At 42.2% G+C, this 23778-nt stretch overlaps 2 protein-coding genes across 3 annotated transcripts; one reads left to right on the top strand and one right to left on the bottom strand.

Annotated features, from left to right (window-relative positions):
- Window positions 1-502: 502 nt before the first annotated feature.
- LOC310680418 (uncharacterized protein) lies at window positions 503-8169 on the bottom strand. The gene is made up of 3 exons (XM_083447149.1): window positions 7965-8169; window positions 3687-3988; window positions 503-784 (listed from the first exon to the last, which is right to left on the bottom strand). The coding sequence occupies exons 2-3, from the start codon at window positions 3957-3959 to the stop codon at window positions 545-547; spliced, it is 513 nt and encodes a 170-aa protein (XP_083303275.1). The 5' UTR covers window positions 3960-3988; window positions 7965-8169; the 3' UTR covers window positions 503-544.
- Window positions 7997-21850, top strand: ACTR5 (actin related protein 5; the record flags this gene model as incomplete). Of its 2 annotated transcripts, none has more annotated exons than XM_083446911.1 (9): window positions 7997-8380; window positions 10076-10305; window positions 11138-11307; window positions 12704-12921; window positions 13219-13401; window positions 17063-17185; window positions 18999-19138; window positions 19887-20019; window positions 21268-21850. In XM_083446911.1, 9 exons carry the CDS (start codon window positions 7997-7999, stop codon window positions 21523-21525), a joined length of 1839 nt encoding a protein of 612 aa, XP_083303037.1. In that variant the 3' UTR covers window positions 21526-21850. The 2 variants fall into 2 exon arrangements, with proteins under 2 accessions (XP_083303037.1, XP_083303038.1); XM_083446912.1 differs by lacking the exon at window positions 21268-21850 and adding an exon at window positions 20836-20892.
- Window positions 21851-23778: the final 1928 nt, after the last annotated feature.

Here is a 23778-nt window from a genome sequence, read left to right as displayed (position 1 = left end):
CGACTTTGGACATGCCTGCGTGTAGAGACACTCCATTGTCTCTCAAGACAGATGGATGTGAACCACTCCACCACTCCATGGTGGAGCTGTGGCCAAGCTGGAGGGGAAGAGGACAGCTTGCAACTGGAGTAGAAGTCAAGGAACAGAAAATCCTTTGGCCTAGAAGGAGAGATGTTCCACTGCACTATCCCATACTAGCCCTCCTTTGAGAAAGTTATTATAAAAGTTGCAGTAATTTATTGCTCTTAAGTATGTTTAATATGTGCACATCAGAGCCTCATTGTTCTTTTCTAGAAGAAGGGTTGCTATTTCAAGATAAGCAAATAATGGTTTGTGTTTTGGTTCTCATTGTTGAATGGAAATACTGAAAAGGCATACCACTCTTTGCCCCACCCTCCATCTACTCCTTGCTGAAAAAATAATCTAATAATCTGAGCGATGAAGCGCATTCTAGTGTTTCCTTGCCAGAAAAGTGATTCCTACAAATATACACTACACAAAATTTGTTGAGTCACTGTATTTTAATCCTTCCTTGTACAAAGCATTATGCTTTAGCCCCAAAAGTTCTTTTCTCTCTCTTCCCCAAGAAAAAAGCTGATCGAGCAGAAATTTCTTGTTTCAAGGAAATCATTATTTTCGCAGGCTTTTGGGTCACCCAGGCAAAGAGCTGATATACACGGACAGCCAGAGATGAAGGCAGCAGCTGGATTCGTAGAACGTTTGAGACCTCAAGCAACTGGCAGAGAAGGTTGAAGAGGAGAGAGACCAGCAGAGTGCAGATCAGCTAAGAAAGAACAGAGGAAGAAGTCATATTTCGCATCTGCTCAGGCAGTTAACAAGATCACCATTGCACAAAACAATGAAGACTGCAACAATAATGGCCCCATGCAATTATGCTGTGGATGCATTCAGACATAATGAATTAACTTGGTACTGTCTCTGTAAATAAAATCAGCATCTGGACCCACCTCTCTTTAAATCCCTGCTGGGTTTAAAGCCTTGCCAGAGAACTAGATAGAAACCTATTTAATACACCTGTTAAACTGTCAACAACCACCCAAGGCCTAAATAAGGCTCAAGAGGCAATACGGTGGTACCTCGGGTTAAGAACTTAATTTGTTCTGGAGGTCCGTTCTTAACCTGAAACTGCTCTTAACCTGAGGTACCACTTTAGCTAATGGGGCCTTCTGCTGCCACCACACGATTTCTGTTCTCATCCTGAAGCAAAGTTCTTAACCCGAGGTACTATTTCTGCGTTAGCGGAGTCTGTAACCTAAAGCGTCTGTAACCTGAAGCGTCTGTAACCCGAGGTACCACTGTACAAGGAAAAAATTAAAGCACTGATTTTGGCAGTTTCCTTTGCTGCTGCTGCTGCTATTCTTGCAGGCCTGCTGTACAGTGCACGCTCTCTCTCTCTATACACACACACACACACACATATATATATACACATACACACATATATATACATACAGTCATACCTTGTGTTGCGTCTTTTTGCGTTATGTCCTGCGGCAACCCGGAAGTACTGGAACGGGTTATTTCCGGGTTGCACTGCATGCGCAGAAGCACTAAATCATGCTTCGCGCTTGCGCAGAAGCGCCAAATCACGCCACATGCCTGCACAGATGCAGCATTTCAAGTTGCAGGCATTTCACATTACAGACTGGCCTCTGGAACAGATCTTGTCCGTAACACGAGGTACCACTATGCACTGAATAAAGGTATCAAAACCAGGCCCTGTATAACCTACAAGGCCACAATTACCCTCCTTTAAAAGGTTTTCTCAAATGTGTGAATTTTGACCTGCCTTGAATCTTCAGCGCCTGGTCATATACAGCACCTTCTGCCTAGCCACCCCAACTCAGAATTCCCTACACCCGCATCTGATCTTCTCTGCTATCCTTTTCACTTTGCAGACTGTTAGGCGGTGGCCTTTTTTGATCTTGAGCTCTGACAAAGGCTGGTGACAAGAGCACCAAAAATACAAGAAATCAAGCCTTTAGTGTCATTGGCCCAGTCCTGCAGAACACCCTGCCGACAGATATTCAGCAGGCGCCTTCTGTACCAACTTTTAAATGTCTGCTGAAAACTTTTCTATTCTGCCAGGTTTATGGAGGTAATTAAGAGCACATTCCCTACAATGGTCTATTGATGTTTGTTTTTAATTTCTTTTTGCTTTTAATTTGTTTTTAACTTTGAATGATGTTTTTTATTGGTTTTATGTTTTTATATTGTTGTAAATTGCTGTGATATATTTTTATGATACAGCAGTATATAATTATTTTAAATAAACAAATAAAGTAGAAGCGTTCAGCTTCCTTTACACGTGTGCACCTTAGACCATATTTACAAACACACACTTTGTCATTCTTATGGCTACCTTCATATATAAATATGGCTGGTCCCATCATGGCTAGTTTTTGGCTCTCTTCCTAAGGCTAACCAACCTGCTGTGAAAATATGACTGGAGAATCAACTACGCCCCCTTTGACTTGAGATCTTTAGAAGAACAAATCAGTAGCATAGTCCGCAGGAGCTGGGACAGTGCAACTGGAGCTCAACCCATCACAGGGATTCGAATTGCCGACCTTCTGATCAGCAAGCCCAAGAGGCTCAGTGGTTTAGACCACAGCACCACCAGCGTCCGTGCCAACCCAGCAGTTTGAAAGCATGCCAGTGCAAGTAGATAAATAGGTACTGCTGTGGCGAGAAGGTAAACGGCGTTTCAGTGCGCTCTGGCACTCGTCACAGTCCTCTGTGTGCTAGTAGTGGTTTAGTCATGCTGGCCACATGACCCGGAAAACTCTGTGGACAAATGCCGGCTCCCTCGGCCTGAAAGCAAGATGAGCGCCACAACCCCATAGTCGCCTTTGACTGGACTTCACCGTCCAGGGGTCCTTTACCTTTTACCTTACTCAGAAGTAAATCCCTTTAGCGGGATAGGGCTCACTTACAGTGTAATGGATATAGGATTGCAGCCTAGAAATGAATTAATAGTATCTAAAGCAATTATTCTGTAATGCTGAAGCAAACAGATAAGGGAATCACATATTTTAGGCTGCAGTCCCAACAAATTGTCTTTCCATGTGTCTCCTGCCCCCAGTGCACCAGTGTTCACTGCTCAACCAACTGGCTTCTATTACTGTGACTTGTGGATTTCTGTAACTCTTATTTATCTCAAAAGGAGTTTATAATTCCTTTTAGCTAGCTAGCTTTGAGCACCCACCCCACCCAAAAAAAGCAAACACTCAAAACAGGAAAGCAACAAGCATTTCACAAGACTGATCCCGATCTTAACACAGCCATCAGAACACACTTCATATACTCTGTTTCACCTAAAAGGTGTGTTCATCATTGTGAGCTGCTAGCACTTGTACAAAAGCTTATTCTATTGAAGGAAATTTTAGGAAGCAGTTTTGTGAAATAGCACAGGGGAAAAAATGTGAAAACCTGTGGTCGTGTGCTACCCAATGCTTCTTCAGAATTGTAGGTCATTATCTAAGACGCAAACTTCACAAGGATTTAGAATTCTAATCCCAAACCTATTATTCCACGACCTGGGAATGATTAATTTGGTACAAACTCGGTCCTTTCCATCTTGCCTACAGAAATGTGCTTTGAGAAGTAGACAGAGAGGGAAAAACCTTTTTGTGCTCATCTGAAAAAAAAGGAGTACAACTTACCATTACTGTGTTATACAATGAACTTTTGTCCAAGCAATACTGTTTTACATTATGGTCCAATCTGTCTGAAATAAAGGCAGAAAGCCCTTTTATCTGGACAGCCTCTTTTGAACTCAAATAGGCAGGCTTGGGTTTCATTTTTTTCACAGGTAGAGTTGTCCTAATGTCACTTGTTGAGGCTCTTCTGTGCATCTTGCCCTGAGTGTTATTTCCTCTAGACTCATTTTCTGATTCGAGGTCAGCATTCCCATCAGAATTATCAGAGGGTGGCATCTTTATCTCTTTAGTGATGGAAACTTGAGCTGAAAACAAAAGTTTAGCTTCAGTAACGTGGTAGGTAATTTTAGTCGGATTAGAAAAACTGCATCAGCTGTGCTATGAAAGTACATTGAACAAAACTGTTTTTGTTTAAGTGTTCAGAAATGCACCAGCTTTGTCGTAACAGGAATATGCTCTCCTTTAGATAGCCATTCAGGAAAGTCAAGGGCTAAATTGCCTCTGCAATATCAATATTACACCTTTACCCAGGCACAAATGAAGACTTGGTCCCACTCCAGTGACAAACTGCTTTCAAAACTGATAATACTCTCAGGACGAGAACAACTGCAAAATCCATAGAATAGTTTATGGAAAGTAGCATACTCACATTCCCAACTCCTAACAAAAATGAATTTTCTCATTATCAAATGTGGTGCTTTGGAGAAGGCCAGTGACAGTTTAACATCATTTTTCACCATTAAGTGCAAGCCTTGCTGCAAACAAAATGGATCTTCACCCAATAATAAACCCAGTGATGTAAGTGAACCTGCCTATTACACTGGCAAAAACAGAAGTGTTCACCATTATTCAAGTGGAAATGCTGCTGACTTGCTGTACTTCAGCAATATCGCTCCAATTCCTATAATTGGAAAAACGCTTTGTGCATAGCCACACACATGGATACAAACAAAATTAAGTCCTAGTGTCTCAGAGTTTACTCCCAAATAGGAATGTATCTTTACTTATGCATAAATAAATTCTATATATGTTTGATGGTATGTGCCAATATTTGGGGTGGGGGTGGGGAGCTGTGGCATGTTTGAGAGGACATCTTTTAACATAGTATTTTGCAAAAATCAGTTTTGTTGTAACAGCAGCAGTTCCACTTCAAAGTGATAATTATGCTACAGTGACTCCTGGCCCCCAACATACCACTGTATCAGAGCAAATGTAACGGGATTTACTTACAGACTTAGTAACTAGCAGGCATTCAAGTGTGCTTTCACTGGGCATGGTTTGACTAGAAAAGTACCATTTTAGTAGCCTTTGCCCCAGAGCATCTAACCATGGGATCCCAAGAGTCTTTGGTTTCTGCCTCAAGAAATCTGTATTAACAGGACAATAAAGTGGTGAATCCCTCACCATATTAGAAAGGAAACATCTAGGATGGATTTAAAGGCAACAGACTGTGAAACCCCCTCCTTTCATATTAAAATTTTACAAGCTGCAAAACACTGAAGAGATACCTACTCAGGGCCAACCCACCCATGAGGCAGAGTGAAGCAGCCTGCCTCAAGTGGTGGGATCCTGCAGGGCGGTGCCCCTGCTGCAGTTACCAGAGTCACACAGTGACAGTTTCCAGCAAGCTCTTGGAAGAGTTCTGTGAGATTGCGCCAGCAGGTGCCACCACACAACCCCAGTAAGCAAGGGTTCAGCGCAAGGGTGGCACCTTCCCTATTCGCCTCAGGTGGTGAAACGAGCTAGGCTGCCCCCCGTACCTACTGTACTTGCACTATAGGTGTTGCAATCTCAAGAATGCCAACACACAAGTTATTAAAAATACATCGAACAGAAAGCAAAACTGAAGTTGAATCATGAGATAATAAAGCATTCTTATCCAAATGAGCTCTAGATATTTCTATTAAAATAACAGTTCAACAATGAACAGTTATGGAGAAAGAAAGAAATATTCTAAAGCTTTTCTAGTGCCTCTGTTTCCAAATTACAAAGCAAAGCAGCTTCCGTTCCCATTAGGATTGTCAAGCCTGTTAATTTTTTATCTGTCACAGGCTAGTTAAGAGGTGCACTATGCCTTCAAACTTGGCCAAAAGACAAATGACTAGGCTAAGCACCCATTCCTTTTTCAGTAACTAGTGAGTCTGCCATTGACAAACAGTACACACTAGAGGTAAAAATAGTTTGAAGCTAGCCCTTTCACAGCAGAGTATCTCAAGAATGATTATGACTTGCAGTGCCTGCAGTCAATTCCTATTCTCTCCAGTTTGAGATTTTTGAACTTGCAAGTTGCAGTAGCAATGTTTGTTATTTGAAAACATAAGTATTGTGTATGTGAAGTGAAATAATAAAATATAAAAATAGACAAGGCAGAACAAGCCAAAGGAATTCAAACAAGAAATTTCTCAGTTGCATCAACTCTCCCTTTTCAGCCACTATACTGTATATGTTCTCTTTCATACCAACAATCGTGAGGTGTGCAAGTACTGTACACTACAGGTTTCAACCAAATTACAAGGCTTGTTTGGGTATACCACAACCGTTAACAAACCTTCCTGATACAAAGTTTCTTTTTAGACTGGAATAAAAAAAAGTTATTTAAAACAATGTTGTCAAAAACTTTAAATTCTCCATGTCTTTTTTCTTTTGAAACTGCCTAAATGCCTGACACACAAGATCAGCATTAAACTAAAAATAGTTTAGCAACACAATGCTTTAAAAGGAAAGCTAATACCTAAAGCCTTAATACACAAGCACATCTTAGCTGTCTCACAGCAAGACTTACCATCATTAAGTAGATGTTGAAGCCAGAAAATGAAAAGAATCAATAATATTCCAAAAGGCAAACAAAACCAAAAGAAAAGGACAGGAAATGTTAGGTCATTAATTAAAGGGACCAGAGGGTACTTCATTTCTGCTCCAAAATCCACCTCAGCTGACTGTGCACATGTTTTACTAATACTTGCTGTGCTGCACTAAGCACCTTAAGATAACTACACTCTGCTATTACGTCACAACATGACTCACAAAGCAACTATGCTGTCATTCCAACACCACTGATTTTAAAAGAAGGCTGCAATCCCCTTAAGGGAGGAACACAAAGATTACATGGAGGTTAATTGGAGAACCTGCAGCACACCTGGTATAATGAGACCTCCTGCACTTGTAATTAGAAACAACAAACTAATGGGAAAATAACAGAGCTCCTCAAATTCCTTTATTAGGCCCACCAATGGCCCCCAAAATAATTATATTGTGTTCTCTTTTTACAGTTATCACCAAATAGTCCTACTTTTTTCTAAGTTATATTTCATCTCACATGTAATGTTTTCCAATGCTGTGGGGCACTGTAAAGTAGTATTAGGCCTGTTTTGCAGGTGGAGAGCATAAAAGCGTATAGCCCAAAAATGCAGCCTGGTGTGTTGCACTGGTTGATGGGGGGTTGGGGGCAGCTGCATACTGGGTCTCAAAAACAGCTGTCAGTGAGGAACCTGCAAGCTTTCCCTGCCATTACAATATCCCTGTGCAGAGGTGAAAACGGCTAATTATCTTCATTCTGAGAATCATAGTCCTCTGAGGGGAACAGAGTTGCTTCCTAACAACCCTAAGCACCCTTAATAAATTACAACTCCCAGGATTCCTGTTTAAATTGGTATGATACTACTCCTTTAAATGCATGGTGCAGAAGTGACATAAATCAGGAGCAGGGCAAGGGGTCAGATAAACGATTTTCAACAACATGCCAGGCGTGCTAACCTTTGGGCTACAATTCCCACCATCCCTAACCAGTGTGACCAATGGACAGGACTGATGGGGGTTGCAGTCCCAAAGACAGATGGACATGGCATTCATACAAAAGAAAAATAATTTAAAAAGAAAGGAACGTGAAGGGTGGGAGGGAAGCTGTGAGGGTCTTCCATGCTTTTCCATGCTTTAAATTTGTATGGCGTTGATGTGGCCATACAAGAACACAGGGTTGGAGTTCAGCCTAATTCCATCTCGCCTCCGCGGGGAAAACCTTCCAGGAAAACTCCCAACCAGTCCAAGAAACCGGAGAAGCGTGTAAACTGCAAGTGCTGCGGCACCTGGAATGCTAAGAAACGTGTTGCACGATATAAATACTCCAAATGCGTGTGTATGTTTGAGCGACGGAGCGAGGAAACCCCGCTTTTCGTTATGGGGGCCCGTCTGAAGAGCGGAACCTCGAAAACGCCGCTCTGGTTTCCAGCCGGCGGAGGGAACGGAAGCAGCCGAGGCAGGTCCTACGGAGCAGCGTCCCCCCACCTCGCTCCCTCCGTACGCGTGCCGGGCGGGCGATGGAGGAGGCCGGAGGGGTGTTCCCCTTCCGCGACGTCCGCTGGGATCCGGACCCGGCGCTGGAGCCAAGCCCGGCCGTGCGCGTGCCTACTCCGGCTCCCTTGGTGCTGGACAACGGCTCCTTCCAGCTGCGCCTGGGCTGGGCCTGCCGGGCCTCCGAGGTGCCCAGCGAGCCTCTGCTCCGATTCCGGTCGCTGGTAGCGCGCAGCCGCGGGGCGCGCGGAGGGGCCGGCCCCGAGACTCAGGTGGGCAACGACCTGGGCAGCCCCGAGCCCCTCCGCTGGCTGCTGCGCTCGCCCTTCGACCGCAACGTGCCCGTGCAGATGGAGCTGCAAGAGCTGCTCTTCGACCACGGCTTCCAGCGCCTCGGGGTCGCCTCGCAGGTAGGAGGCCTGAGGACCATCTAGTCCTGTGGTTCCCAGCGTGGGACACACGCCCCACGGGGGAAAATTTGATTTTTAAGGGCAATTCGAGAATGAGGTAAAGGTAAAGGGACCCCTGACCATTAGGTCCAGTCGTGACCGACTCTGGGGTTGCGGTGCTCATCTCGCTTTATTGGCCGAGGGAGACGGTGTACTTATTAACACTAATTTTTTTATTATTATTTTTGCATTTCTTATGGTTCTAGGGGCTTCATATCACCATCATCACTTTTAATTTGCATACCGTCTTTCTATCTTACCATACCCAAGGCGATTTACAAGCTGAAGAAACAAAGAACGTACACCTTGTAACAGTCTAATGCAATACAAAAATGTGATAATAAAACATAACTTTAAAATAAGCAACCTACATCAAACAAAGTAACATTCAGCAATCATTAGAACAGTATAAAGGTAAAGGTACCCCTGCCCGTACGGGCCAGTCTTGACAGACTCTAGGGTTGTGCGCCCATCTCACTCAAGAGGCCAGCACTGTCCAGAGACACTTCCGGGTCACGTGGCCAGCGTGACATCGCTGCTCTGGCGAGCCAGAGCCGCACACGGAAACGCCGTTTACCTTCCCGCTAGTAAGCGGTCCCTATTTATCTACTTGCACCCGGGAGTGCTTTTGAACTGCTAGGTTGGCAGGCGCTGGGACCGAACAACGGGAGCGCACCCCGCCGCGGGGATTCGAACCGCCGACCTTTCGATCGGCAAGTCCTAGGCACTGAGGCTTTTACCCACAGCGCCACCCGCGTCCCTTAGAATAGTATAGAATCATATTAAATATCAGCATATAAAAATTAAATAGAAATCTACACTTAACAATTACAATAAATAATTTCTGAACTACAATCAATAAAACAGCAGCAAGTATATAAATATATATAGTGGCATATTAAAATTAAAATCAGAATGTATGCAGCGGTTAGCTGGTGACAATGGAGAGGTTATCTAAACAAAAGTTTTTCTAAACAGAAAATACTATTTTTTCATATCACTTCATATAATTGTATTATTTTTTAACAATTTTTTAGTGATTTCTTCCTCAGTACTTCAACTGTCCTTTCTTTCTTTTCTCTTTCTCTTTCACGGATGCCATGTTCTTTGGAAGCTTGTTTAGACCAAGTTAATGGCCTTTTAGGCTTCCCCCACATAAATAGGAGTTCATTTTTTGAATAATAAGAATTATATGTCATGGGGGGGCGGGGATCAGGATTTTTAGAGATGCTTAGGTGGGGCATGGTCAAAAAAAGTTTGGGAACCACTGATCTAGTCCAAACCTCCTGCAATGCAGGAATATGCAACTGTCCCATTCCTGGGATCGAACCTGCAACTGTGGCGTGATCAGCACCAGACTCTGACCAACGGACCTGCTCAGGAGTTTGTGCATGTGCTACTCAACGTATATAGTTCCGTTTCATCAGTACAGTGGTACCCAGCCTGCTTCCCGCCAGGTGCTGATGACTGGCCTGCCAGTCACTGCCTCTCAGGATTCATAGATCATCGAGCTGTAGAGTTGGAAGGGGCTCCTGAGAGTCATCTAGGCCAACCCACAGCTTCCCGACTATGTTTTCTTGTGTAGCTCTTTAAATAACTTTCAAACCTAGGTAAACTGTTTTAACCAGGTCTTCATTTCTTGCCATTTCATTACAGGGCTGTGTTGACCACCCAGTTGTGGTCACTGAAGCGGTCTGCAACCCTCTGTATTCAAGACAAATGATGTCGGAGCTCCTGTTTGAATGTTACCAAGTTCCCAAGGTTTCTTACGGCGTGGACAGTTTGTACAGTTTATATCACAACAAGAGGCAGGGCTGGCCTTGCAGTGGTCTCATAGTTTCCTCTGGATATCAATGTACACATATTTTACCAGTCTTGGATGGCCGGTGAGTTGGCTGAAATAAACTGTATCCAAGCATTAGTGGACATTACTAACTTATCAGTGGGTCAACTCTGAGTAAAATTTAGTTGGATGCAATTCAGTTTTTTGCTTGATACTTTAAAATACTGTGAAGTTCTTCTAAAGATGACCATCAATTTATATAACAAAGGCAGCTGCACAGTTTGTGCAACATGTTCTGAAAGAGCATCTTTATCAAATTAATGTTTATACTCCCTTGATAAAAACGTTTTTGAAAGGCATTGGGAAAATGAATCTGTGCAACTGTCTTTCATTTTGTTTGTCATCTTTACCACTGCAATTGATCTATTGATTTTGTGTCTGACTTTTACTAATCCTGTATGCGAGACGTTGCTAGAATATGTAGATGCTAGTACCTTAGTTCTGCTTAGTTAGGTTTATAGTTTATAGTCATGGGGTGGTTGTTGTCCCCTCAGTTTCCCTCAAGTGTGTGAACTCTCTTATGCAGTAACTAGTGGGACATCCCTGGTTCTGAGAAAATAGTTTTTACTTGTGCTGCATGAATATTTCCTGAAGGCAACAGAAGAGAGTTGCTATATGAATTGGTATGGGTTTTCTCTGCTTCTTTGGGAGGAAGGGTGACATAAATTTAATAATAATGAAGTGTGGAAATGTATATCTAAAACATGGACACTGAATTATGTTGGAGCATTTGTTTTAAGCTGCTCAGAATTCTGGCATGTTTTTTTTTAACTTAGATGATAGTCTGCTATTGAGAACTCTAGTAGAAAGAACTTAATGAACCATTCCTATATTGTGTACCAACTCACATTTACTTTGTTTCTATGGATTGGTAGGTTGGATGCTAGAAACTGTAAGCGTATAAATATTGGAGGGTGCCAGGCTGCTCTGTACCTTCAGCGTCTCCTGCAGCTAAAATATCCTGGGCATTTTGCTGCCATTACTCTCAGCCGTGTAGAGGAAATACTGCATGAGCACAGCTATGTTGCAGAAGATTATAAGGATGGTAAGCATTGCTATTAATGGCTGTCATGCAGCTTTAAAGTTACATACTATTCCCTCATGGTTTGGTAAAAATATTTTTTCTCTTAGGGTTCTGGCAATCCCAGGAGAAAAAAAATTTTAAGAAGTAATTTTATATTGCTAAAGAGATATGAAAATATCGTAAATGTTAAAATGCTAGTCATGGTTAGTTTTAAACCTGAGTTCAGATTTGATTTGCAAACCTGCTTTAAAAACATGGTTAGCATTAAGTATATTGCGGATGTAAAACTTAATTTATAAGATTGATTAGACACCCTTCAACATAAGGTCCAACAATAAAATATGCAGTTATAATAACAACGACAACCATTGCAATTATAGGAACCGTATGCATTCAAGAAAAGAGGTAGGTCCCACCAAATAAAATACCTTAATTGTCAAAGGATAAAGTCATGCATCTTTAGCATACAGCAAAGTCTGAACAGTGAACAGGCTAGCTGCACCCCTCACGGGGCCACCATCCTCTTTACTTATGAGAGTGGTAAGACTACCATGGGCGTCCTCTCTGTAGATATGAACACCTAAGAAGGTTAGTGGGATGGAGGCAAACTTTCAGATATTTGGGACCTAAATCATTCATATCTTAAAATACTAATGTGAGCTATGGTCAGTGCTGGAAAGTTAACCTGATTTTACCTTATTAAGCTTTTGTATGGTGAATAATCCCTCAGATGCAGCAGCTTGTCCCAAGCAGTATCTAGTGATGCAGATTGCTTTGAGCAAACTTATTTATTATATGCACTTATAAATAATAAAGTATATTAAAGGGGCTGAATTACCTTGTTGAATCTGGTCAGCAACTGGTTTTAGGAGGTCCATTTGGCAGACACAATAAAAAACTGTATGCCTATTCTCCATCCTACTCCAGACTGTCAGCAAGTCATTGCATCATGTCATTTGCACACTTTCTCCCCCTAAGTTTGCATTAGGAAGAGTTGGCTCTTGGGATTCTACTTGCTCATTCTTCTGAAGCATAGCTACTCCTTGGAACAAGGGTCTGGGACCTGAGTACCTTTTGCTCCTTTCCTTTTCATTCATGTCTCCTTTTACTTGGTGCAAACTGTCGGGGAAAATATGTGCATCTAACAGACAATAGCAGTTTCAATTTGAAAAGTAAGCAAGAACAGTAATAGTGCAGGCTGTTTGTTTCATTGTTTATAAGCTACCTTTGAGAGTTAACCTCCCAAGGTGGCTCACAACATTTTTTTTAAGAGAACATTTTGTTATAAATTATCAGACGGCTTTCCCTGTAATTTCCAAATATCCAAACTTGCCAAAGGCGTTTGTTTAGCAGCACAGAAACCCTGTAGAGTTGTGACTGCAAAACTCATTATTGTGCTTCTGAAACTTCTGAGCAGAAATGCAGAAGTGGAGGTCACCTGAATATTATGAGAACCATGTGCATAAGATGCAGCTGCCCTTTTCAAATAAGCTGCTTGGGAGCACTCTCACATCTGAAGAGAAGCAGGAGAGGCGGCAGCAACAACTTCGACGGCTCCAGGAGCTCAATGCTCGCCGAAGAGAGGAAAAGCTACAGCTTGATCAAGAGAGGTTGGACAGGCTGCTTTATGTTCAGGTAACCCTGCACAATGTTTGAGATGCAGCTTTGGGGAAGTTGAAAAGGAGAAGCTGATGGCAGGAGAACATGATATGAAAATACCAGATTTCATTCTTGGGGGAAATACTTCATGTCATGGAATCACTTTGATACCATCTCAGTGAGAGAATTGCAGATACCACAATAGTCGCCAGAAAATAAGAGCAAAGTTTTTGCTCATTTGGAAATGTTCTCCCACCCTGGGCTTTTCTGCTATATTCCCCTTAGTTATATTGCAGCCAATAGAAATCACATGGCATTGTGTTTTGTGCGCAGGAACTACTGGAGGAAGGTCATATGGATCAGTTTCACAAAGGCTTGATGGAACTGAACATGGACTCTGCTGAGGAACTTCAGTCTTACATTCATAAGCTGAGTATGGCCATTGAGCAAACCAAGCAGAAAATCCTACAGGCAGAAGTGAGCGTTGAAGTGGACGTTGTTGATAGCAAGCCAGAGGTACTGCAGTAAGGTTGCATTAATTCTGTCAGCACATAACCATAAGTATATGCAAAACAGTTCTAAGACTGTATTTTATTGACTGTGTTACAACTTCCTGCAAAGTTGTCTATTGCTATATTCTCCTGCAGCTGTCTCCTTTTTGTCTTGCCACATCCATCACCATCCGTCTGTCTCATAGTGATCTCAGTTGGTGAGTGCTAACAGGACTGCAGCAAAAATAGGGCCACTGAGAAACAAAAGGGAAGTATTGCATTGCTTGAGAGAATCCAAAGGGTTGCAGAAGTAGAAAAAGATGGGGAGGGAGCCTAAAGAGTCCCCTCCACCTATGAAAAGAAAATTGCCCAATGAGGACTGAGCATGGTCTGGGGTCACAGAATGCTTAATGTCTAGGGAAGAAAATGGGAAATGGATGGGTGCAGAGGAACAAAGTGTCTTGAAGAAGGACATGGCTGGCATGAAAGAAGGACATCAAAGACTGAACAGGAGCCACTCCACTCTCCAGTGGAGCTGCTGAGAAGTAGGAGTGGGTCCTGGTGTATCTCAAGGTATGCAGAAATGCAAAATATAAAAACATGGAGGAAAATCTTCCCCCAAGAGCTCTGTGAGTCTATGCTAATATTTGCAATTCTCAGAGCTTAGTAGCCTCATCTCCTTGCAGAAAGCTGAGCTGCCATTTGTTTTGAGCACTCTTGAGACAGACCATAGCCTGTTTTAAATTTTAAAAAAATATGGCCTATTGGAGGTTGAGGATAGGAAAACGGTGGATATTCAAGTTGGAATTATGCAAAGGTTCCTCCTTGGCATTTGGCATCTTTCTTGAGCATTTCTCGTGCCCTGTTACAAAAAAAGTTGAAAAATGGAGTATGAAATTAGGGTCAGCTTCACATATCAGAATTGGGTAGATGCCAAGAATATATCCTACTTTTCAGTGTATAAGATGAGGTGTGTTTTTTTTTACTAAAATGTATCCTCTTCTGGATACATTTGAAGCAACTATGTATTGCTCCAAACTACTCATCTCAAAAGTGAAGATTCCTATTTACTGAGCCACTTACCAATATCACGGGCAGGGCTTTTTTCAGCCAGAACTCACCAGAACTGAGTTCCGGCACCAAAAAAAGCCCTGATCATGGGTCATAAAGTAATGAAACTGGTGAAACATTCATGTCAAGTATGAGGGGAATGATAGAAAAGGGTGTGTGAAAGTTAATTGAAAGCTGTTGGCACTGCATACCACATTCTGAGCCTATGATTTCCATAAACTATGAAAATGAATACTGGTCGTGTAATGGCTTTGTTTTCATGAGCATTTGTCTAGGATGCATAGGGCAAAGGAGAACCATGGACTGCAATCAGTGACATCTTCTAAGCAAGAGTTATTTGAGGATACATTTTTACTTCCATGCAGAAAAATGTTTAATCTTTATCGTTATGTAAGCCTTTATTTATAAGTTCTGTAAACTTTCTCATATTTGCTAAATTCAAAAATAGCCTTTTTTGGTTTACAGCTGGCAAAACCAAATTCTTGGCATGAAATTCCTAAACCCCAATTGCTTAGCATCACAGCTCTAAGTAAAGTAGCCTACCTCAGGTTTGAAACCTCACTCAGTAAATAGTTAAAAAAAAAAAAAAATCTTCAGCCAGCACTGGCAAGAGCTATGGAGGCATCCTGATTCAGTCATTTTAGCAGCCTGGTCTTTGTTGCCCCTTTTGGCATAATACTTACTTTCACTGAACTTTGCTGCCTGAAAGTAGCAATTTTCTACTATTTACAATCCACTTATTTAGACTGCAAATATTGGTTTACCAGCTTCACATGAACAGACAAAAATACTTCATAAACCTGTTGATGAGTCTTAAATGTACCAAGTTTGTGCCATCCTGAATATTTAAACTTACTCTAGTCTTTTGGTGTCAATTATATATTTATGTGGATTAGGCATGCTTCTGAACAGAGGGTTTTTAAAAAAGTGGATAACTGTGTTAAACTAATTGGATGTATATTGCTTGTATATATTGTATATACAAGCAATATATATTTGCTTGTATATACAATATATACAAGCAATATATCTTTTCCAACACATGAAAGAAACAGGACACGAAATTAATTTTGCAGATTCCAAATTGCTCTTTAACATGGAACATCACCACAAGAGAATAATCATGGAAGCCATCGAGATAGAGAAACACCCTCACAACATGAACAAGCGTGACGACACATCCCGCTTGCCAGACATCTGGAAATTAGCCCTCCCCACAAAATCTGACACCAGATCCAGAGGCACACAGAACGCCATCACCAATCAACCACACCAGACCCAAACCCAGACCCTCTCCACAGATAAATTACAGACACCATCCAGTAGCCAAACCAGGGTGGCACCTCCGGATGCTGCACCCCCCTGCAATCCCTACACAGATCTGGCTGGCACAGGCCACAAAACCACAGCTCGCCCCTATACACGAAGCCAAGCCAGAGCACAACCAAGTGCAGTACAGCCATCTTCTCAGAAAAACTCTTCACAAAGTTCAAGAGTTCAAGACACGAAGGCTTTAGCAACTAATCCACACCTAATGACCCACCTAAGTGGGATTCAGGAAATCACTCAAGAAATCACTCAAGATATCCCTCAAGTAATTAAGGAACAAAAGAAGAAAAGGCACACTAGCCTGGGAACCTCCTCTCTGCCCAGAACATTGGAGGCTATACACCACACCTCCTCAACAGTATTTATAGGAACTCAAACACTGAGATCCTGCTCTGTTCCAGTAACAAGAAGCCGAAAGCACCAGCCTGAAGATGACGAGTGAGACCTCGTCGAAACGTCGCCTAGACACCCCAACTTTTACACGGGAAGACACCCGAGGACACCAAAACCTGCAAGCAATATATATTGTATATATATTGTGTATATATTGCTTGATTTTATTATCTCATAAAATTTATACACATAACACCGGTCCTGAGAGATCTGCACTGGCTCCCAGTACGTTTCTGAGCACAATTATAGGTGTTGGTGCTGACCTTTAAAGCCCTAAACGGCCTTAGTCCTGTATACCTGAAGGAGCATCTGCACCCCCATCATTCAGCCCAGACTCTGAGATCCAGCGCCGAGGGCCTTCTGGTGGTTCCCTCATTGTGAGAGTGAAGTTACAGGAAACCAGACAGAGGGCCTTCTCAGTAGTGGCGCCCACCCTGTGGAACGCCCTCCCATCAGATGTCAAGGAAATAAGCAGCTATCCTATTTTTAAAAGACATCTGAAGGCTTAGGGAAGTTTTTAATATTTAATGCTGTATTGTTTTTAACACTCGATTGGGAGCCGCCCAGAGTGGCTGGGGAAACTCAGCCAGGTGGGCGGAGTATAAATAATTAATAATAATAATTTAAAAAACCCCTCAAAGCAGTTTACAAAAAGATAAAACAATAAAATTGAGGGGGAGAAATGTTTACTAAGGCCGTACTCCCAAGCACGTTTAGTAGCCCCCTTGAATTTGGTGGGACTTTATGATTAATTGCATCATCTTAGAACTGCATAGCTGGCATTCAGCCAGCAGGAAAGGCTTGTTCATTCTGGTCATAACTGGCATTGGCAATCCAGCTTCTGTGGCTTCCCTGTTTTAATATAAGAACCTGTGGTCTCTTTCGTTTTCAAGATGCCTGATCTGGATCCAATGGGCAGTGAACAATCAATGGAAGACGTAGAAAGCATGAATGAATTTGAGCCTTTATTTGCTGAGGAGCAACCCGAAGTTGAAAAGCCAGTTACTACAGTACAGGTTTGTCTTTATACACATCTTGTCTCTTAGTCTACTTTACAGTATATATTTTTGCAAGGTTTTGCACAACCTTGATGGCAGAAAGTGAGGAGGAATTAAAGAACATTTTAATGAGGGTGAAAGAGGAGAGCTCAAAATATGGTCTGAAGCTCAACATCAAAAAAACGAAGATCATGGCCACTGGTCCCATCACCTCCTGGCAAATAGAAGGGGAAGAAAAGGAGGCAGCGAGAGATTTTACTTTCTTAGGTTCCATGATCACTGCAGATGGTGACAGCAGTCATGAAATTAAAAGATCCCTGCTTCTTGGGAGAAAGGCAATGACAAACCTAGACAGCATCTTAAAAAGCAGAGACATCACCTTGCCGACAAAGGTCCGTATAGTTAAAGCTATGGTTTTCCCAGTAGTGATGTATGGAAGTGAGAGCTGGACCATCAAAAAGGCTGATCGCCGAAGAATTGATGCTTTTGAATTATGTTGCTGGAGGAGACTCTTGAGAGTCCCGTGGACTGCAAGAAGATCAAACCTATCCATTCTGAAGGACAGATCTTGAAGCTGAGACTCCAATATTTTGGCCACCTCATGAGAAGAGAAGACTCCCTGGAAAAGACCCTGATGTTGGGAAAGATGGAGGGCATAAGGAGAAGGGGACGACAGAAGACGAGATGGTTGGACAGTGTTCTTGAAGCTACCAACATGAGTTTGACCAAACTGCAGGAGGCAGTGGAAGACAGGAGTGCCTGGCGTGCTCTGGTCCATTGGGTCACGAAGAGCATAGCTGTCAACTTTTCCCTTTTCTTGCAAGGAATCCTATTCGGAATAAGGGAATTTCCCTTTAAAAAAGGGAAATGTTGACAGCTATGCATGAAGAGTCGGACACAACTAAACAACAACAACAACAATTTTTGCATTCAGTCAGCTACCCTGGGCATGGATTTTGAACCCTGGCCTCACTGAGTAAGTTCTTGGAAGAGGATCCATCCCTTGGCTGAAGTTTTAATTATCTGTCATTAATAATAATAATAGTGACTTAAACCCATGGCATTGAAAAATGAAGATTGTAAACTCATGTTTCAGACAGTGACTACCAAATCCCATTGACTTCAACCCATGGCTGTAATTTTGTGTATATTTGGGAGTAACTCTGTGAAACGTGCTTTCAAGTATACATACATATGGTTGACCTACAGGAGAAGTGTTAATTCCCCCTCCCCAAAAATGCTTGTAGCAATAGGAAGAAACATCCCCAAGAGTATCTGCTGTCACCTTGATCACAGTTTATACCAGTTATATCTCACATGGCAGACATAATGTAAACTGTAAGCACCAGCGTTTTCTAGATACTACACCAAACATTAAAAATATGAGTCCATGCCTGAGGGCTTACAATCTAGTAAACGCAGTACAAAAGGAACAAGGCATAGGAAAAGAACTGGGGAAGTAAATTCAGGAACTAATTCTTTGAAAAGTTACGCAAATGTTTAATGACCAGGTAGCGTGGTTGTGGGAAATGGTTTTGGGAGGGGAGAAGCCAAAATGGTTCTGGGAGGGGAGAAGCCAAAAGGCTTTCAGTCCCAGCTGATAAAGTATCTTATGCTATCTCATCTCTCCTGCTGCTGCAACTACCTATAACATCTCATAACAGAATGTGTTGAAAAGTTGAAGTCTCTCTCTGGATGAGGGCAGACAATACAGATTCTGGTGGTGATAGAGCTTAATTCATATTTACAACATATTTTCAATAAAATGTCGAGCATTACATAAAAGGTTCTGACAAATAGCAGTACATTTCTGACTCTGATATTTTTACAGCCCGTGTTTAACCTGGCAGAGTATCACCAGCTCTTTATTGGCACAGAAAGAATCCGGGTTCCTGAAATTATCTTCCAGCCATCCTTAATAGGAGAAGAGCAGGCTGGGATGGCAGAAACCATACAGTTTGTCCTGGACAGGTTAGTTTTCAAAAGTGAACTCCTATTTAAATGACAGTGCAATCCTGTACATGTGTATCTGGAAATAAGCCTAGTTGAATTAAATGGTACTCTTAGGTAAATGTGGGTAGCATTGCAGCCTCTGTGTATTTAAGAACAAGCTGTCACTGTTCAGAGAGTACTTGTTTTTTCTCCTGTAGAACCCAAATAATTAGTCTCCTCACTTTTTTAATATAAAAAACCCTCAGTTTTGCCACTACATTAAATAAGGCATTGTGTGATTATACATTTTGTTAGCTGCGTTGAACATAGTGCATGATGCAGGGCACAAATTATATAAAAGAAGATGGTTGAGAGACACATTTGAAAGCCATGTACACACACAGTCCCCCTGTGTCTCACTGTTAAAATGTAAATTAACAGGCAGTCTGAAGAGAGGAGCTTTTTACTGGAAGGATCTTTTGAATTGGAACAAACTAAAATCAGATTTGTGCTTTAATCCTTGAAAAAGTTTAAACATTAAATCGGCCTCTAGCACTACAGGGATTTACCCTTCCCATCCACCCTTAGCACAGGGGTGGGGAATGTTTTTCAGTCCAGGGTCCACATTCTTTTCTGGGCCACCTTCTGAGGGCCATATGCCAGTGGTGGGTGGGGCCAGAGGCAAAAGAGGGCAGAACAACAAACGAATTTTACCTTTCATTCTCTGTCCTCAATCCCAGTCAGCTAGAAGCACTATGAATCTGTTAAGGGAGTTTTATTTCTTCAGGTATCCTAAAGAGCAACAGGAAAAACTTGTCCAGAATGTCTTCCTTACTGGTGGGAACATGATGTATCCTGGAATGAAAGCCAGAATCTACAAGGAGCTGCTTGAAATGAGGCCGTTCCAGTCGTCTTTTCAGGTGTAGTATTGGCTTTAGCAATGCAATGGCTACATGCAACATCCAAATACTGTACATGGCAACGATGACCAAACTTTATTGCACATGTGAAGCTAAGGGGGGCATTTGAACTGATGTAAAAAATCTACTGAATTGGGCAGCAAGCTTAGAGGGATGTAAATTTATAGAATACATTGGTAACCATGCTGGGCAGCATAAAGTATGGTAAAGGTAAAGGGACCCCTGACCATTAGGTCCAGTCGTGGTCAACTCTGGGGCTGCAGCGCTCATCTCGCTTTAATGGCCGAGGGAGCCGGCGTACAGCTTCCGGGTCATGTGGCCAGCATGACTAAGCCACTTCTGGCGAACCACAGCAGCACACAGAAACACCGTTTACCTTCCCGCCGGAGCGGTACCTATTTATCTACTTGCACTTTGACGTGCTTTCGAGCTGCTAGGTTGGCAGAAGCAGGGACCAAGCAACAGGAGCTCACCCCATCATGGGGACTCGAACCGCTGACCTTCCGATCGGCAAGTCCTAGACTCTGTGGTTTAACCCACAGCGCCACCCAGGCAAAAATACTGTCCAGCACTTGAACCCTTATGTTCAGGGACAGTATGACCTCCAATTTGCTTGTTGGGAAGCAATGGTGGGGGAGAGCTACTGATAGCCCTGCTTTGTTTGAGTACTTCTTGGTTCATCACTGAGGAACAGGATGCTGGCTAAGAGGAAGCTTTTGGCTTTCATATTCTGGCAGTAGGACAACAAACGGGGGACATGGTTGCTGCATTCTGCTTTGTGTCTTTATAAAGGTAATCCTCCTTCCCGTTTTTCAGCATACAAGGCAGGTTACAAATGATCAAAGGAACAAGTTCTGAGAATGCACTGCAAGGGGCAGACCATAGAATATGAAAACGTTAAATCCAAAAAGCAAAAGAAGCACTCCTTAAAGACTTGAGGAAAAGAAAAGCATTTTAGATTGGTATCTAAGAAAGAAGAACTGACACCCAGCAAACCTTTCTGGGGAATGCGTTCTATACAAGAGCTAGCAGAATAGAAAAGACTTTCACTCTGGTTGTTACATTGCCAGCGTCAGAGGTCAGGGCCATCCAGAGACAGCCTCAGAAGGTAACCGTAAGGAACAGGTTGTTTCATACCAAATAGGATTGTCAGATGTTTGCACCAGGTAGCTTTGCTTGTTTTCATTCTTATTCTGTGGCCTTTGACTTCCACTAAACAGATCCCTTGATTGTCTTGCTGCCATCCAGGTGCATCTTGCTTCCAATCCTGTTTTAGATGCATGGTATGGAGCTCGAGAGTGGGCCCTGGAGTACATGAACCGCGATGAAGGCTGGATTACAAGGAAAGATTATGAAGAAAAGGGTGGAGAATACCTTAAGGAGCACTGTACTTCCAACGTCTATGTGCCCATCCGTCTCCCAAAGCAGGCTCCGCGGGCAGCTGAAACTCCAGCATCCAGCAAAGCGCCGGGAGCTGCCGCAAACAATGTCTCTGAGCAAGCATAGTATGCAGGCTGCAATGGTATGTAACTGCAAAATAGACACAACCTGTGTAAAGCTTTTCAGAACTGCAAGGCAGCTGCCATCCTGCAAAACCGGGTGCAAGTTTTAAGTTCAACATTTCCGGGCACCTCAGCTTGTGCAGTGATCAACTGTGTGTTTTATCCATGGTTGCCATGGAAGAATTGCAGGCTCTTCACCAGTTTTTGGTGTAAAAATGCAAAAGCAATATTGGCCTCATTGAGGCTAACATATCATGTGTTTTATATTAATAGACCATGCTGTAAAAAGCTGTTGGCAATGTAAATAAAGTCTTTTGGGTTTCCCCATCCCCATGTTTATCAGTGTCAAATGTTCCTAACCTACCACAGGACTGATTTCCAGAGAGGTAGCCATATTCGTCTGCTGCAACAAAAACTATGAAAACCCTTATGCCAATATGGACCAAAGTGTTTATTTCAAGCTTTGGTGAATGTGAGCTCGCTTCATCAGATACATCAGTAGCAATGTTAATCCAGGAGGGGGAGCCTTTATCCAAAGGAAGAAGGTAGTTTGAAAGAACAAATCTTTGCTGAAATTGGGATTTGGGGTTTTGTTTCTTATTCTAGTCATCTGTTCAGGTGGTTGTGGACTTTTCCTTTCTTTTGTTCACTAGCTAAAGGGGGGAAAACCCACAGTATAGTTTCAGAAGTTTATTCTGACACACGTTTGTAAAACGAGAAGGTTCAGCAATGCATCAGTTTATGAAACATTTATTACATAAGGGAGGCAAACACTGGTGTTGGTAGAGAGAGAAAACACCATATTTGGTTCAGTTAGGGCATCCTACATTAGTGATGAATTACTAATTGAACATGGCTTCATTGGTTAGTGACCCCCTGCATGCCAAGGAGAACAAAACCCTTGTTCATTACTCTTGCTTATATTAAGCAGCCATTGTTTTAGCCTGTCATAGTGCCACACAGATTCTCTTCTAAATGAATGTATCCCTGTATGCTTGAACATCGGCTCTATTAATCAGGCACACAACTGTGAATTAAGGAAAAACTGTAACTCTTTAACAAGGGGAGAAAATAGGGAAAGCAATTAGCCCAAATTATGGCCCAATTTTCAACTGTCAGTTATTGTAGTACTGTCCAGGTAAAACAGAACTTTAGTCTGCAAGGAACAAATCCGAGATTGCTCTTATCACAGCAACTAGAGATAATTTGTAATTAATTGGTGCCTAAATTCTTGTATAAGGTCTAGTTCAGGGTTTGCTAGGGCAGGCTACATCCAGCTGCAGGTGCTATTTTATTTATCAGATCTAAATGTGTTTGGCTGCTGATGTGCCCTCAAACACTCATTAAGGTATAGCAAAATGTTAATGCCATAGTTTTCTCAAGGTGGGAAACTTTCAAGCTCTCAGAACGAGGTGAAAAAGCATAAGCTGGGATGCATAGTTCTCAATGTAGAATACTGGGAAGTTCACAAACTTAAGTAGGTTTTCTAACAATAAAAAAGAAAAGCAGCCTAATGGCCACAAAGAACCTCTCTGAACAAATGTACGTTGATCACTTCATATACAACAACCAAATGTGTGTTGTATATGTAATATCCTCAATAATGTCTTAATGATCAGGATTCTTACAACATAGACAACACCCTGCCTTTCAGTCCAATTTGCCAATTGCAAATACATCAACACTAGCTTCATGTACATTTGTCTTAGAATAGCCATTAGGCTGTCCTCTTAAATTTTTTCTAAATAACTTAGGAAATGAATCTATAAACTTTGTAGTTTACTGCTTTTTTATTAATATGCATCCCAACTTACGTATTTCCTTGCTGCTGAATGAGATTTCCATTTGTGTTTCCTAAGAAAAAGATTCCACACTCCTTCAGCTCAGATGTAAGACATAATACTTTTATGTAATGTTGTGCCTGAGCACAGGTGATCCATAATAGGGAGTCCATTTATAGGCAGTTGGCAAGCATTAGCTGTCTTACAGAGTCTGCCTGGTTCGTGCAGGTCTGCCACTTTTGGCCCCAGGCCACAGTCAGGGCACTTGAGGCCCCCAAGGCTGCAGAAGTAGATTATCAAGGCAACTCTTAAGTGGTTAGGTTTCAAACATCCTGTATCTTTCTTGCTTTGCCTATGTCATTCTTGGAATGCGATTTAACTTTTCAACATGGCAGTATCTAGAACTGAAGTCAGTACTGCAGATAAGACTGTGACCATTGCTGAAGAGACAGACACACACATTTCTTTCCAGTTCT

Source organism: Podarcis tiliguerta (genome assembly GCF_965153285.1).
Source record: "Podarcis tiliguerta genome assembly, chromosome: 6".
Lineage (NCBI taxonomy): Eukaryota > Metazoa > Chordata > Lepidosauria > Squamata > Lacertidae > Podarcis > Podarcis tiliguerta.
This window is presented reverse-complemented; position numbering and strand designations above follow the sequence as displayed.